At 54.6% G+C, this 17,097-nt stretch overlaps 1 protein-coding gene across 2 annotated transcripts; it reads right to left on the minus strand.

Moving 5' to 3' along the window:
- Nucleotides 1-11,524: 11,524 nt before the first annotated feature.
- On the minus strand, nucleotides 11,525-15,059 carry NOL12 (nucleolar protein 12). Of its 2 annotated transcripts, none has more exons than XM_054813351.1 (6): nucleotides 14,961-15,059; nucleotides 14,754-14,859; nucleotides 14,505-14,553; nucleotides 13,925-14,067; nucleotides 12,968-13,021; nucleotides 11,525-12,886 (listed from the first exon to the last, which is right to left on the minus strand). In XM_054813351.1, the coding sequence occupies exons 1-6, from the start codon at nucleotides 15,035-15,037 to the stop codon at nucleotides 12,128-12,130; spliced, it is 1,188 nt and encodes a 395-aa protein (XP_054669326.1). In that variant the 5' UTR covers nucleotides 15,038-15,059; the 3' UTR covers nucleotides 11,525-12,127. The 2 variants fall into 2 exon arrangements, with proteins under 2 accessions (XP_054669326.1, XP_054669327.1); XM_054813352.1 differs by having other exon boundaries at nucleotides 11,525-12,270; nucleotides 12,921-13,021.
- Between the last annotated feature and the right edge of the window lie 2,038 nt (nucleotides 15,060-17,097).

A 17,097-nucleotide genomic window follows, 5' to 3' on the forward strand; every position in this document is an offset into this window, starting at 1 on the left:
ACTTGGGTGCAGCTGCCAGCTACATGGGCTCCCGGGACACTTTTTGCAGCCCTCCAAAGCCGCCCTCGCGCCATTTTTGGTATCCCAAGAACGCCAACACAATTGACCGTATCTTCTTTCATGCCACTAAAGCCTGCTTCATCCCTGTAAAATCCTCGGTGCCATTATAGCACCGGGCAATAATAAAGGGAAGGAAAGCAGCTACACTGTGATTTTAGTCTTAGGTCTACTGCTCACCACTCTCTGGCTTTAAAAAAAAGGCTCAGTGCCTCAGTTTCCCCACCCAAGAAATGTGTGAAGGATGAAGGAAAGGGGGATGTTAGTGAGTGAGCATGGTGCTCAGGAGGTCACGGGATGGCAGCACCATGCTGAGCCTGCTCAGATCAAGTGCTGGAGATCCAGGTGCTGCCCACGGTGGCCTCCAGGGAAGGGCAGCTGCCTGTCCTCACTATTCCTGGGGCCTGGCCCCTACCTTGTTGCGCTTCTCACTGGCATTCAAACGTGGCTGCGGGTTTCCTGAGGAGCCGGTGCTGCTTTGTGGTGGGAAGGAGCCTCCACTCAGCTGGGGCTGCAGGGGGAGAAAGCAGGAGCTGAAGCTATGGGGGTTTAGTCCTTACCGCGGTTTCCCAGATCTGAGCATCTGCCTCCCAGCACTGGCCAGAGGGAGAAGCATTCTCCCTCCTCCCAGTGCCCGGCAGGCAGCGTGGCTCCCCTGGAGAAGCAGAAGATCCAGGGGAGCCGGGGTGCGCAGACTTGCAGCCCAGGGGACCCACCCACTCTGAGCTTCCCAGTTTTATGCCTGGCAGGGTCCCCATCACCTCTGGCTCCTGCCCTACTCACGTGGTAAATGAGAAGCCTCTTGTTCCCCCAGTCATTTTCCAATGGCTTCTCTGGGTTGTTTGTGTCTCGGGTGTGCTCAGGACCCTTCCAGTCATCCTCCAGCCGCTGTGCTGGACTCTCAGGCCTTTTCCAGCTGTCATCTGGCCGTAGTCCTACATCCAGACATCTAGACGGGCTTTTCCATTCCCTTTTCAGCTGGTGCATCAAGTCTCCATGGCACACGGGCTTCTCTTGGCGCTTACAGTCTTTCTCCCACACCTGTGTTTGGCGGGCATCCCCCCGACCCCTCCAGTCCTGCTCCAGTGGTCGTGTTGGGCTCGCGGGGTGCAGGGGCTTGCCTCGGCCTTTCCGGTCAGTGGTGGTGCCCTTCCCAGGGTGGGAGGGAGGCAGCTTTTCCTGGAGGCTCTGCCAGCCACATTCGGATGGCTTCCTGGGCCCCCCAAGGTGCAGCGGCTCCCCCAGCTTCACCCGTTGCCTCTCTGTCCCCCGCACCGAGCTGGGAGGGGAGATTTCCTTTTGGCTTCTCCATGTGCTCTCCGTACATCTTCCGGGACTGAGGGACCGCAGCGGCGGCCCTGCCCGGCTCAACCCGCTGTTATCCGAGCCCTTCCCAAGGCCCACCGGGTGCAGGGAGTCCCCTTGGCTCTTCCTCTCCGGGGCTTTCCCCATACGCCCAGCCTGCCAGGTGGCTCTGCCCCTCTCCAAGTTTGGGGGGCGGCCAGGCTCCCCTCGGCTCCTACAGCTTTTCTCTGAGCACCAGGGAGGGCTTGCTGTCTCCCCTGCCCTCCTCTCCAACCGGCGGGCCGGGCTTGCAGAGCGTGGGCTCTGGCTGCCTCTCTCCAGCAGCCAACCGGGGCTGGCAGGGTGCGGGGGGTCCCCCCGGTTCCTGCTGGCCTTCTCGGGGTGCCGAGCTGGGCTGGGGGAGCGCAGGGGTTCCTTGGGGTCTCTGCTGTGCTGCTCGAGGTGCCAGGAGAGCCGCTGACCCTGGGGACATGGGGGAGAGAGAGCAGAGAGTCCTCAAAAAAAAAAAAAAAAAAAGCCAGTGAGAGGGAACAAGATGGGGTTAGGGCTGGGAGATGGTTTGGTTAAATAACTCCCCAGACAGCAATTGCATCCCCGTGCACGGAGGCAGCCCATACTGAAGAGAAGCCTGTTACACCCAAAGGGTGCCAAGAGTCCCAGTCCACGGCAAAGGAAGGGCTGGGAATAGAGGGAAGGGGGAGCAAGGGGATAGAAAAGAGAAGCACATGGCAGAAATAGAGGAAAATGTGGCAGGGAAAAGTAACCCAACTTGGGGATTTGGGATGGGGTCCTGCTGCACAGCCAAGCCTCACCTCCCTGGGCAGGCTGGGGCTGGACTGCCTCCGAACTAGGCAGCCTTTGCTGGGTGGCACCGGGGTCTTGCCATCAAGCCGGTCCACACGACCTTCCTCCAGGGCCTGGAAGGCTTCTAGGGTCTCCGATTTCCTGTGGGCACACAGAGTTTGTCCGGCTGCTGCCAGGCTCAGCTCGGAGATAGAACCCCTATGGGCCCTGCTCCACCTAAGCCTGACCCCGCAGACCTCTGCCTGCCCCAGACACTGTATGTGCTGTAGCCTCTCCCTGTCCCCATCATGTCAACCACCCCAGTTTTCATGTCCTGCTGCCTCACCCATAACTTCTTCACACTATTCCTTAAGCTTCTCTCCATCTTGTCATTCACATCCCACCCACCTGCCTGCGATACTTCCCTGGTCCCTGTTTATGTCCCCTCCTGCCCTGTATCACTGATGCCGGAGCCACTCTTGCTTCTCCAGCCAAGACCCAACCAGCACTGGGTACTTCTTAGCATCCCCTGTCACTTCCTGAGTGGCTTCTACAGTGGACCCTGAATGCCTGGGGAGCCATTTATTCTGGGACTGGGGACCGCCTCTTTCCTTCCCCCTTTCCATAGCTTGCCCTGCTCCTCAGCCCATCCTGCAGCTTCCAGGAGGTGGCTGTGAGGATGAGGAAGGTGGGCTGCTCCCTCTGCTTCCAGCAGCACAGCTTCACTCCACCTTTCCAATGGCCTCAGCTGCCTGCATGCCACAATGGGGGAGCTCCCCAGGCCGGGAGGCACTGAGCCTAAACCCAACCCTTGCTTTAAGGGAAATTTAAGCACAGCTGAAAGCTGAGTTTTGCCATCCAGCCCTACTCTCTCTCTGAGGCACAGTGATTCAGCGGTGCCCCCCCGACAGCATAGGACCTCTGACCACTGTGGAGACCCGTTGCTTCTCACCTGCGTTCGCAGCCAAATATCCTCTCCACCTCCACCCGGCCGGGGCTGAGCGTGCGGGAGCTGCAGTGGTCGACAGCATCCCGCTGGCCGAGGCGCCTGGGCTTGGGCAGGTTTGCCAGCACCGTGTACTCCTGCCTCTCCAGCCCGTGTCGCCCCTCCACACCTCTGCTGCTGGGGTGCCCACAGGGCTCCCGAATCTGGGAGCTGGTGAGGTGCCCACCGCCACCCAATGGGTTGCTGCGGGCCGGTGAGGAGCCGGCGGCAGCACGCGGCGGAGTGGACGCCCAGGGAGGGTCGGTTTTCCGGCGCTCCAGGGAGAAATAGCCACTCTCTATGCGGTGCTTCGGCCAGCTCTCCTCGAGCTTCTGGCTGGTGGGACGGCGCTCTGGGACGGGGAGAAGGCCGTTACTGGGGGAGGCACGAGCAACGCGGGATGCCACCACGTCCACGGCAAAGCAGGTCTTCGGAGGAGAGCTAGAAACGGTCCAGGAGGGCAGAGATAAAACCCAGACTCCCTCCTGGTGGGGTGGGAGTGCTGGGACACGGCACTGCAAGCCGAGGGCACGCCAAACCATGCAGACAGAGAACACCCAGGAGGCCCATCGTTCATGGTCAGCCCACACAGAGATGCCATCTCATGGACTCGGGGCCTTATCTTTTTGCATGGTGCCCACAGAGGTGTTGAATGCCTCCTGGGACCAGAACTGGGTGAAGAGATGCTAAATCTAAATAGAGATCTGCTGTGAACTTCAGACACCCCTGGGTGGAAAGCAAACCAGAACTAGGATCTCACACGGGAGCAAACCAAGTGTACCTGCTTTCAGCGGGCAGATTTCTTGCCTAAAGCCCTGGGCCTTGGTTCTCACCCAGGATCCAGAGGGAATGGGCTGAGCCCACCTGGGTCTATCTGCCTGTGGGGCTCGTGGCCGCAACTCCTCTTTGTGGCCTGTGTAGCTGATCATGTCCCGTTTGCCTGATCCCAAAGCGTTGTCCCACAACCGGGTCATTTCCTTGTCCTGGGAGACAAGATAGGGCAGATGTCTGCAATGGGGACCGGTAGCTTTTGTGGGCTAGGAGTTAAAAGCATATATGAGAAGTTACAGCCTGTTCAGCCCAAAGCTGCTGGTAAAAAGGAACCAGGAGAGGAGATGGGTGAGGATAAGATGACCCCAGCCCAGCATCAATGGTCATGGCAAGAAACAACATAGGAAAGTCTGCATGGGGGAATCCAAGAGCAAATCTCATGTGCTCTTTAGGGGGAGAGCCTTCTTTGTGCAGACTAAGGATCTCAGCTGATCTCCCCTTGCATCTCAGGATCTTCTGAATGTGCCCAGCAGAAGTGGCACTGAAGGGCCGAGGGGGCTGGGGAGACCAAAATAACCCAAACCATGAGACATCCCCATCTCACCCTGGCAGGTGCGGAGTTGGCTTCGGCACAGGCGCTGGGGTCGGTGCCGGTTTCTCTGCGCTCACCCTCAGCTCCAGGGCTGAGCGGGGGATATCCCCTGCTCTCGTGCCAGCTGTGGGGCAGGGAGAGAGGACAGCTGGTGGTCAGCACAGCCCGCAGAGCTCAGGGGTGGGTTGCAGCACTGGTAGCCCAAGCCACACCAGCTCCCTCTCCACTGGATGGGCTCAGGCTGGCAGAGCCCATCCTGGGATCACCAGCCTTGCTCTAGAAGCAGTGAGGAGGAAGGAGACTCTTTTGACGGCCCCCTGACCTCTCCTGGGACAGTCAGGAGGAACCCAGTTAGAGGGCATGGTGTGGGGGTTGCTCAGCTCTTTTTCCCAGGCACCAGCAGGCAGAGCATCAGGGAAAAGGCATCTGATTTCCCCCTGCTTGGCTTCCCACTCCCCCTCCTCCATTCTTCCCACCAAGGTTGCTCGTTGGAGCAGCGCGGCTCCCGGCTGGTACTCACCGCTCCGTCCCCTCCACTGGACCGACGCACACGTATACCTCGCACTGGGGAGCTAAAATGCGGAGGGCATCCCAGGGCCCGCCTGAGTCTGTGTCACTGCTGCCATCGTGCCCTGCCACCTCCACAGCATGGTCCTGCGAGGAAGAAGGGGATGCAATGGTGCTGCTGTGTCAAGGATGAAAAGGAAGGCTGCCCTTCGGAAATGCCTGCTTCTTCTACCTCCTCTGAGAGCAGCCTGGCCTCTGGGGCTCTTGATGCCCCTCCCAACCCACCGTTGAGATTTTTCTCCTACTTCAGGAGGCCAGAGAGGCCCAGCACACTCCTACTTAATGCTGAATGCTGCAGGCATCCCAGAGACAGTACAGTACGTGTGGATGAAGGCTCAGGGAAACTGCCCCCTTCCGCTGACGTTGATGCTGCTGGCAGCCACTCTCCCTCACCACCCGTATAGCCCGGAGAGAGGCAATGGAGCCAAGAAGAAAGGAGATTTTTGCAGAGAAGACCGTAGCCCCAGCCTCTGCCTCTCTCTGTCAGGGCTTGCAGGCGTCTCAGCATCCTCCCCAGCCCCGTTACCTGCGGGGCTTATAAGCAGCAGTGGGGGAGGCTCCGGGGAGCTGGCTGTCTGCGCCGCTTTCCCTCCAGTGTCTCGCCCATGCCAGGATTCACTCAGAGGCGACAGCTCTGAGCAGATCGCGGGCGAAGGGCTGAGGTAACCTTAGAGGGCCTGGGGCCAGGGGGAAAGAGAGAGAGGGTGAGAAAGAGAGAGGGAGGCTCATTACTATTTCATCATCCCAGGCCAGTTGCTCCTGGAGGAAGGAGAACAACATGAAACCCTCTGTGAACATGAAACCGGCTGTCTCCCAGTCGGAGTGGCTTGTGCGTCCAGCCCTGTACTAAAGGACCATGTTGGATCGAGGTATCCAGAGCCCAAAATCTCATGGGATTTATCCCCCTTCCTGCCTTCCCCTCCAGAAACAGCTCACTGCAGCTGCCCAGGGACAAGTCTCAGCCCCAGCCCTAAGCCAACAGCCAGGGGCCACAGGGACATCCACCAGGACCATATTTTAGGTGAGGCAGGCTGTCAATGCCAGGAGGCATCAAGCAGAGATTAATCCAGGGTGGGTCACTGCTCTGCCAGTCCCCTCTTCCCTCCTTGTAGCTCTGCATCTGCAACACCCCTGTTTTCCCTTCCAGGATCTATTGAGCCCCTTCTACCCAGTGTCCAGACCTTCCCAGCTAAGGTGGCTCCCAGCTCGGGTCTGGGCACAGCTAAATGATGGATTCCCATGCCTGGGAAGACTCACTCCCCATGCAGCCTTCCCCCAAAGACATCTAGAAAGCCCGGCTGAGCCTTTGTGTTAGGGATTTCCATCTCTACAAAGGCACATGGAGTTCCAATGTGGAACAAAGGGCCCCTTAATGAAGTTTTCATAGCCTCCAGGTGGGATGAAGGAGCTCACCTGGATAGCGTGCTGGTGAGCCCCTGAGGCTCGGAAACAGTGCTGGCACAGGCTCTTTGCAAATATGTTGGCTTCAAAGTTCATGCATGGCACGTCATCTACCGAAGCAGACATTGTTCATAGCAGGGACGAAGATCTTTGGCTGATGGGTTGCTGGCAGGGGGCAGCCAGGAGGAAAAGGAGGAAGCAACAGCAGCAGAAGACAAGAGCTTTTGGTTCCTCAGCCTCAGGCTCCTATGGAAGCAGGGATGTTATTCCCAGGCTGTTTTGCTGCTCTCAGCTGGCAATACTGGAATCACAGGGCATCCAGGTGCAAGGCCATCAGTATGATCCATATAATTATAGATAATAAAAGGGTATGCTCTGGCAGGAAGCTCTTTCAGAAGGGGGCACTGCACTGCACCCTCAAATGACTGCTGACACCTCCCAATTTGGGAATCCCTGAGAACAGAGGGAATGATGCTCACATCCTGCTATTTTGTTTGATGGAAATTTTCTTCCTTTGAATTCTCTTAAAAGTCACAAAAATGAAACCTTTCTTCTTGACTATGTTGCTTATAAAAGGATAGCTATAAGCAGCTTAGGAAATTTGGAAACCCACTGACTCTTCCTAAACTTGTTGATCCCACTAAAATTTCTGAGACCTGTAGGACAGTCAATTGCAAAACTGTGAAGATCAAAAAGCATTGCGAGCACAACAGCTGGGCTCCACACTTCTGTCCTGGCTTTTCACAAGCATCCTGCCCACCATCACCTCCTCTGTCCTGCAGGCTTTGAGAATAAGTCCTTGGATTTGAGGATGTAATCCATGCTGGGAGGGCTCATCTTAATTTGTCTCGAGGAAGCACCAACAGAAGGCAGGAAATCAATGTGGGATGAGTCCAGCATCCCTGATGTGAATGTGCCACTGCTCCCCTAAACATGGGCACTTGAGTCAGAGCAGCTGATCAAGGCTATGGCTGCTCCCCAAAACAACCAGAGCCAACTGTCAATGCCAAAACCAAGCTATAATTTTTGTTTGTCAGTGCACTCATTTGCAATGCAGCAAGTTGCACTAGTGCCAGCCTTGCAGCCTCCATCATCACACTGGGACATGTTTTCTTGACTCCTTCACACCAAGAACCAGACAAGAGCCTAAGCACTAACCTGCCAGGGATGCAGCATGAAACACCCCAACATCGCTGCCCACCCCTGCCCTCAAAGTGCCACCCATGGCTGGAGCCCATGGCACCCCACTGCCTGATGGGCAAATCATTGCTTCCCACATCCCTTGGGGCCGACTGCCAGGATAATGCTGTGATCCCCAGGGCCTCTGGCATGTATGTATGCATGCATGCACGCAGCCAGCCATGCCCAGTGCTCCCAGTGCCCCCCAGTACCTCAGCTTCCCTATGGCTCCCAGCACCTCGCCGCCCGCCGAGCTCCCCCCTCAATGAAGCTCGCCGTGGGAACCGCGGGGAGCGAGGCCCCGCCCCTTCCCTTCTCATTGGCTGCCACCGAGCAGTGATTTGAATATCGCCCTCTGAGTGGCTGGCGGAGGCGCGCGGCTACGGCGCCCACGGGTGCGGGCACCCACGTGTCGGTGGCAGCGGGCGGGCGATCGACCCGGCCGGCCCCGGGGCTGGGGAGGGGGCACCGGGCCGCGGCTCATCCCCCCGCCTTGCGCCCTCATACCTCGGCCTCTTCGCTGTCCTTCCCCTCGGCTGCATCTCCCCTGGGACCACCCCACCGCCTGCCGAGGGTCTGCCCCAGTGCTCCCTCGGAGGTATCACCCCAGGGGTTAGTTAACCTGAACCCTAAACACGTGCCAAAGCAGTGGACTCATCTGCAAGCGCCGAGACAGACAAACGTCACCGTGTCCCCATCACAGCTCCAACGGGAGGTCATCCCCGCCCACAGCGCAAGCCCTGCCTGAGCCTCGCTACTCCTAGTAAAATGTGCTTAACATCTGTCCTCCATTGCCCCTGCTACAATTCAGCTTCCTTCTCTTCATGGTCCTGGTGAGCATTTAAAAACCAAAAACAAACAACAACTTAATTTCATTTTTTGTGTACCAGTTGAAGGTAGTCTGCAGTTCACTCTCCAACCCTGCCTTTCGCAAACCCCAGTTATTCAGCTCCTTTAGCCCCCAAAAGCCCTTGTCACTCTCCCAGGAACTTTTTTCCCCAGTTCCTTTCTAAGCAGCAGTGGGACTGTACTGGGTAGAGCCTTGAGCTTGGTATGCTGCATAAGAGCAATAAATACAGAGCACTATCACAGCTCATGCACACATTGCAGCCATGCCTCCTTTGCACTGCACTCCTATTTTTCCCCAACTGTCTGACCGTTTTGGCTCCCGATCTGGTTTTGATCCTCTGTAATCCCAATTATATTTTTGTGTGTGCATGTGTGCGGAATCGCAGTCTAGCCAGTGAAAGCCATCATGCGTGGAAACCCCAGCATGGCAGCCCACATCAAAGCCTTGCATTTCTCCGTGAGAGCCCTCGGGCACAAGCATAAGTAACGCACAGGTGCCCGAGGTGGCCTAGCTGCAGAGCCAAGCGTGAAAAGTGTGTGCACAAGCCGTGGAAGGGGGAGCACGCGCAGGAAGCTGCTGGTCTCTGCTTTTCCTTTACGGAGCAGCAGCTACGCTAGCACGTTGATTTTTGTGAGTACCTTATATTTGGAAGCAGCTTCCTCCTGAACAGCTGGAATTTGTGAGCAGCTGGGGGGAAAAACAACAAAACAATAAAAATGCTCAAATCAATCTTGATAGCATGGGGAAACAGCAAACAAGAAGAATTTTAAGCCACAGTCTGGTATGAACTGTGATGTGTCTGGCAAACACTTGCTGCACTAACTTGCATGTGGGAGCTCATATCCTTGATCCAATATATCCTGGGGTAGCCTGACCGTGCACCCTGTGCATAACAAAGACAGCAGGCTAGGGCTGAGTCAGTAATTTACATTACAAAATAAAGCTTTAATCGATCAAATGGAGAAATCAATAGCACAGCGAACAATCCTGATGGTTAATGCCGTACAGGATTTAACAGTTCAGTCCTCAGTTTTTCCATATGTGCTTTTTTTTTTTAATGTGAAAATGCAGCTTCCAGAAGGAACTGGAAGTTTTCAGAGCATGGAAGAGGCCGTTGGAGATTTTAGCTGACGCTTGAGAACAGCTTGGAAGTTATTAAGGCCAGGGAAACAAACTAAAAGAGAGATTCTTCTAAATCACCTGGCAGCGAAGTAACAAACACTGAAGTGCTATTGAGGTCACTCTTAACATCCCAGCAGGATTATAAAGAGGTAATCCACTGCTGTCCCAACTACCATGCCACGCTGTCTACAGGCTGCAGAAGGCAACCCAGCCCACAGTTCAGACTCCACACTTCAGCAGATTTCACAAACACATGAACTGTACATTTCCTTAACAGCAGCCATTCCAGCTCCAGAGCAAACTCCTGGAGTGGGGGCAAGTGCAAGTCACCTTCTGCCTGTGGTCACTCTGCAAGGCCCTACTTCCTGGGGAGAAGGGAAAGCTGCTGTGCAACCCAGATCGATGGTGTCACACACCGTGCTCCAGCTTTGAGCCACAGTCCTCTTGGTGTGGTACACCACTCCTAACAGAACTTCTCTCTCCTTCCCTCCTACATCCCTCTCAAACCCAACCACCGCAGAAGAGCTCTAGAGCACATAACTCCCAAACCAGAACTAGAAACACTTCGTGCTCCACACACGGCACCACTCGCACGCTTTGGACGCGTGAGACTTTTGGTCCCAAGTTGTGTTTCTGCAGCTCTGAAACACCCAGCACCCCGAGGTGAGACAGGAAGATGGGCGAGGTCACACGTATAAACCCTGTGAGCTTTCTGGAGCGGCCTTTAAGGCAGAGCAAGAGAAGATCACCACAGCTATTTTGGAGATGAGGAAACCACACACGCTACACTTTCATGATGTGACCAGGGTTATTCAGAATTAGCGCCTGAGAGTGCTGAGCCTCAGCCTAGGACAGGACTCAGAGTCCAAGCACACAAGGTGCCGGTGGCACATGGGATAACAGAATCCAGTTCCCTGCCATTTACCTTCTTCAGAGGAGAAAGGGAGGTGCAAGAAGACCCCATTCCTCACCATAAGCATATGCGTCACAGCTCCCTCCAGAGGAACATGCTCCAGCAGAAGTTGTGTAGGTGCTCTCAGCGTTGAGATCAGACACCCCCCCAACACTCTGAAGAATTTCTGTTTGCCTGCACATGCTCCAAGAAATGATGAGATACATCAGGCCAGTGCCCTCAGCTTCAGCAGCTGCTGGCCATAACCATTACTCTGATGTTCCTCCACAAAGCCTCAGGCACTGGTTTACTCTTCCCCCTCCCATTTCTGGCATGAGGAATCTATGTACTCGCCCACTGCTGTGTTGCCAATTTTCTGGTGTGGGATTCGGCCACACAGGCCTTTTCTCCCTTTGTCACTCCCTTGGCAGTACACAGGCAGCAAGGGAGGGGACACGGCTGCCAGAGGCAGAACAGCCACTACTGCCTACCAATACTCCAGGACACAGGCAAGCATGCTGCCTAGGCTCACTCTCCTCCTCAGAGGATTCACTCCTGGCTTTGCTACCAGTATTCCTCAACCATGCAAACCTTTGGTTTCCCCCCACCCCCCTCCTTTGCTGAAGGCATCCTGGTAAAAAACATACACTGAGGACCCAAGAAGAAAGGCAATCAACTGCTGATGACTGCGGCAGCCCCGAGGTAAAGGGCAGCCCCTGCTGCTCCCATCCTCGAGAGGGCCACACACACAGAGCAAGGGCATTAGGGCATTTCATACTCCTCGGAGCTATCGCAATTAACATCGGCACATTCAGCAGACAATGGAATGAGCCATTCCTGCTCTGGCTGGTTCTGTATTACCATAGAAATAGCTCCTAGCTATTGCCTTTTCTGAGCACCAGTGAATTTCAAGATCCTTTAAGCAACAGGAATCATCTCCCCTCTTTCCAGCTGGTACTGGAGTTAGCACAGTTGCTGTTATGCTTCAAATAAGTCACAAATATTTCTCTCTTAGCAAAATTACTTCATAAAGATTTATTCACAAAGTTACCAAATTTCACCTGGCACAGGCACCAAACAAAAAGTACCCCTGCATTCAGGTCCAGCACTGGAGAAGAAACACAAGGCAAGATGACACCATGTCTCCATGGAAAAAGGATTTACCGCACAGCAGAAATGCCAGGGCACTGATGCACGAGTGGAAGCAGAGCTCTTCCTAGTCACATAAATTGCCCTGACGATGTGCCCGTTGCGCTCAGCCTCCTCTCCTTTGATAAAGCCAAGTATCAGCTCTGGAAGTGGAGGCCCAAGGGCAGAAGGGTTACACCAAATACAGAATCTGACATCCAGCAGAAGTTTCTAGAAACTCCGTGGCACTCAGACACTTAGCTGGAGATTGCTGCAGAAATAAATGGGTAGAGTGTCTAGTCACCCTGGCCACTGCTCAGGAGGCAAGAGAAAGGCTGAGCTGAGCTCAGTGCTGGTCAGAGAGCCAAGTAAACAAGGCCCTTGCCCACAATGAAGGGGTTGCAAAGAGCAGCAGGCCAGATGTGGAGTGCTGTCCCAGCCACTGGTCTGAGCAGTAGTTCCTCTGTTAATCTTGATCACAGCCCAATTTGCCCGTCAGCCTTCGTCGCTGAGTCTTAGTGGTTCGCCCTGTGCTGGATTTCTGGATTTTCTTGCGTGGGCCTTGCCCACGTTGGGGTCTCTTTCCTTTCGTCTTTTTCCGGCTGTGCATGTGCAGTGTGGCAGTAAGAGAGGAGATCCTGTGCAAGGCAGGAAGAGAGAAAAGTTTTGGGACCAAAGTCTGCAGGAGCAAGGCAACACCACAGCAACAGCAGGAGAGCCCTGTATGTCCCAGCAAGAGCGGACACCAGCCACAGCAAGCCCCAGGGGAACTCCTGTGCTGGGCATCATCCTGACAGGGCAGGAAACCTCCAAGTCTACATGTGCAATAACCACCAAAATTAATTTTCTGAGCAGTGGGCTGCCCAGCCACTGCAGAGTTAAGTAATTCTCTGAATCCCCAAAGCAGCTGTAAATCCTGGATACTGAAAAACGTGGAGAATGCCAAAGCTTTACGGTGTTTTGACCTTCAATCCTAGAGACAAACTGTGCACCCTGCAATACACCCTTCCCTGCAGTATCTGGAGAAGGACTAGGTAAACAGTTCAGGACAAAGCCTGCCCTTCGCTGCATTCTCCTCCTCCTACTGTCACCAAGGATTAATGCGATGGGAACAGAGTATCCGGGACAGGCTTGTGCTCTGCCAGTGCCCTCTGCTGGCTCCTGTCCACGGGTGCCCAGGCAGCACGTCATCCTCTCCCTGCCACCACACCGCTCATCTGGGAACCCAAGATCCTCCTGCCCAGCTTGCGGAGCCTAGCAGCAAAGAGCTGAATGAATTCATACATACTTCTCAGATAGGAAGGGGTTTCTGGACTTCTTGGGCATTGTTCTTACAGGCTTGTTCACCACCTCTTCCCCTTTTTCTTCTTCCAATCCATCACTTTTTCCCTTAAAAAGGAAGCAAAAGAGAAAAAAATCTCTATAGATGCTTTAAAACAGGCAGTCTTGTGATTCCAGTGTTTCTGCTGCCTTCTTGGTTTCATCCTGTTTTGTGAACCATCTAGTCATGGATGAAGTTTTTAATTATCCACATCCCTTGCTGTCCAAATCTCAAGGTTTCTTGAGCATGATCTTAATGGCCATGCAACTGAAGTCTGAACTATGAATTGAAGGTTTCAGCTTTTTTCTTAAATTACTATCAAAACCTCAAGTGGATTTTCCGATTAGATGACCTTACAATTGAAAAAGGTTAACACAGACACTTCCCCAAAGAGCTCAAATCCAGCCATGAGTCATGAAGATCAAAAAGATCAAGTCAACCAGTGCCTGAAAGCCTCTATGAAACGAACATGAGACCTTAGTTACAATATGTTTTGAGAATAAAAGCAATCACAACCAGAACTGGTTTCCTTATTTGTGGTCCAAGCACAGGATCAATGAGGGAGAAATCCCTCCCCATGCTAATAGTAGTATTTCCCAGACAGGACACAGGAAAGAGGTTGAGGACAGCCCATGCAGCAAAGACCTGAAATCTTGCTGCTTGTGTTTTACCTACTTTTAAAATACTACGTTCTCCCCATCCATCCCTGTGGCACCTTTCACTTACACAAGGTCAGATGGGACTAGCAAAGGATTCCAGGGAGGTCTGGAGCTGTTCACATAGAATATTTCTTCCTCTTTAGAGGCCCAACATAAGTTGTGGAAAAATGCGACAATTATGACTTTCCCTTTTCATCCCTGCCCCCAGACAGCTGCATGTCTTTGAGCATATTCATGGACTACCAGCCCTACCTAGCCAGTCCTAAGAATGCTTACAGCTGATACAATCAGAGAAGCAGCAAAAGGCTTTACCATAGGGGTGGTCAGTCCCAGCTGGCGCGCCCCTGAGAGGTCCAGGTCACTGATGGTGGTCACTGTTACAATGTGGTTTGGGTGGTCGATGTTCACAGACTCTGTTCGTGATGTCACCAAGTGCTCCAGTTCATCAGCCTCATCTGGGAAAACAAGAAATAACGCAATGCAAAGCGCCCAACTTTCCACAAGATATGGTTGCTCATTCCTGCACTGCCACACTGGGGGTGGGAGACCCAGCCATTGCATGTGGGGTCAGAGGGCAGAGGGGCTTGAACACCGGCATTAGATGCATGAAGGGCAAGCTTCTCCCAGCAGGGGGGCTCAGATTAGCACCTTAGAGGTGTCCTCCTGCACATTCCTCTCTGTACAACCTGCCTGACCCCCTTCCCACCAGGGACAAAGGGCTGAGGGGATCACCACTCAGATCGTTGCCTAGCTTCCCAGGGGCACACACGAGGAACCAACCCCGTAGGGTGGTGTGTGAGCATCCCTGCTCCAGCTCCGATCTCCCTGCCAAGTGTGTCGGACCACAGGTGCCCACCTCCCGCCCCTCATACTGCCGCCTCACTGCACGTACCGAGCGCCTCCTCCCTCTCGCTCAGCATCTTCAGGTACTCCTGGTGCCGCTGAGGGATGGAAACAGGTCACTGCGGCGCCTCTGCCGCTCCAGCCGCCCGCCCCGTCCCCCTGCAAGCGGTGCAGGGGAAGCCCGAAGACCCCTCCTGCCCCGCGGCTCGAACCCGCGGCCTGCCCCGCTCCCAGCCCGCCATGGCGGGAAGGGGGACCCCCTTCTCGACGCGGCCGGCTGAGGGTGGGTGTGGGGTACCTCCTCCTTCATCTTCCTCTGCTCCTCCTTCAGCTTCCGCTTGATCTCCTCCAGCGCCGCCTTCCTCCGCTCCACCTTCCGCTTGTGGAAGCCGGTCAGGTACTCCCTGCCGCCGGCAACACAGAGACCCCCCCTGGCTTTTAGCGACCCCCCCACCACCGGGAGATGCCCGCCCCACCCGCACTCCGGGGCCCAGACCGGCCTCACCTCCGCCTCTCCTCATCAAAAGTCACCACCAACCGCCCCTCACGGCCTCCTGGACCCTTCTTCCTCTTACGACCCATGCCGGTAACACGTTACTGCCGCCGCTGCCCGCCCCTTCCGCCGCCGCCCGGCCGTGAGGGACGGCCCCCTGCCCCGCCCGCCATTTTGTGTCGCCGGGGTGAAGGGCCCCGTGGGACTTATCGTCTGAGCCGCTGTTGGCCCGAGGGTGTGAGGGGACCCTGAGCACCGCCGGCGGTGGGCTGAGTGGGAGGGGGGCACGCCAGGGCCGCTGCCTTGGCTGCGGGAGCGGCTTGAAGGAGCGGAGCGGGGCCGGCATCGGGCTGTCTTGTCCCACCGGTGTGGTTTCACTCGGAGGGGCGTCCAGTACACCTGGAATCGACTGCCCCAGGGGGGAGACACAGGCCCACCATTTGCCGTGATCCAGACCGCACTGGATGCACAGGGTGAAGCTGCAGAACACCTGCAATACATCGGTGATATCATCACGTGGGGCAACACAGCAGAAGTAGTTTTTGAGAAAGGGAAGAAAATAACCCAAATCCTTCTGACAGCCGGTTTTGCCATAAAACAAAGTAAAATGAAGGGACCTGCACAGATCCAGTTTTTAGAAATAAAATGGCAAGACGGGCGTTGTCAGGTCCCAGTGGATGTCATTGACAAAATAGCAGCTATGTCTCCGCAGACAAGCAAAAAGGAAACACAAGCTTTCTTAGCCATTGTGGGCTTTTGGAGAATGCGTATTGCAAATTATAGTCTGATTGTAAGCCCTCTCTATCAAGTGACCCAGAAGAAGAATGATTTTAAATGAGACCTGGAGCCACCACCAGTGATGGTGATTAATTGCCATGTATTGGGAAGTGTGGGACCTGGGCATGACGTAGATGGTATAGAATAAGGGGTGGATATTGTCCTGGTTTCAGCTGGGATAGAGTTAAATTTTCTTCCTAGCAGCTGGTATAGTGCTGTGATTTGGATTTAGGATGAAGATAATGTTGACAGCACACTGATGATTTTAGTTGTTTCCAAGCAGTCAAGGACTTTTCAGCTTCTCATACTGGCCTGCCAACGAGAAGGCAGGGGATGCCCAAGAAGCTGGGAGGGGGCACAGCCAGGACAGCTGACCCAGACTGGCCAAATCGCATGACGTCATGCTCAGTATATAACTGGGGGGTTGGGCAGGAGATGGCACGGCTTGGGAACTAGCTGAGCATTGGCTCTTGGTGGTGAGCAGTTGTGCTGTACATCGCTTGTTTTGTATATTCTTTTATCATCATCATTATTATTGTTATTCTCTTCTGTCCTACAAAATTGTCTTTATCTCAACCCACAAGTTTTACCTTTTTTCTTTTCAATTCTCTCCCCCATCCCACTGGCTGTGGGGGATGTTTTAGCTGCCTGCTGGGTTAAGCCACAGCAGGCTCATGGCGCTGTCTTGTGCAGACAGCGTAGCACCCAATTGAGTATTTTACATCTGCATCTCTTTATTAAAGGTCATTCCTCCAAATATTTAACATCTGCACTTCTTCAATAAAGGTTTGAGAGTTTATTTCAAGCTATCGTCATTGCTTGGTGTCAGTGGCACCTCTGCTGCTTTTAGCTGGGGGAGGCAAGTGCGGGGATGGGTCTCAGTTCTGACACCGAGTCTCCAAGATGCAGCAGGGTCTGACTGAACAGCCGTGGTTGCTGTAGTTGATAGTGGAGAGAGGAATGGACATGAGTAGGTGGGGGCATCAGGACTGCTGTGTTCCGGGCTGCTGGCTTGAGTGACTTTGGCTGAACTCTTAAACCTTTCTTGCCCTCCAGTCCTCACCCTAAAAATGGGTGTAATGCTTGTGTGGTGGCCAGCAGACTTTGGTGGAAGCTCCTGCAGGAGCAGCCAAAGCCAACCTCCCCAGCCCACAGAGCATGATGAGTCCTGACAGAGCCCGGCGGCCGCTTGTCCAAGGCTGCCTCGCCTTTATCAGCTTACTTGCTGCTTGTGCTCTTTTCCTGGCCTGTCCTTTCACCAGCAGAAATGCGGAAAAACCAGTTCTGTGGTTAATTGCTGCACTTCCCTCCACGCCCATGGGGCAGGTCTCCTCCTCCTCACTCACAGCCTGGGTGCACTTCAGCCTCCAGC

The sequence above is a fragment of the Grus americana genome, chromosome 1 (genome assembly GCF_028858705.1).
Source record: "Grus americana isolate bGruAme1 chromosome 1, bGruAme1.mat, whole genome shotgun sequence".
Classification (NCBI taxonomy): Eukaryota; Metazoa; Chordata; class Aves; order Gruiformes; family Gruidae; genus Grus; species Grus americana.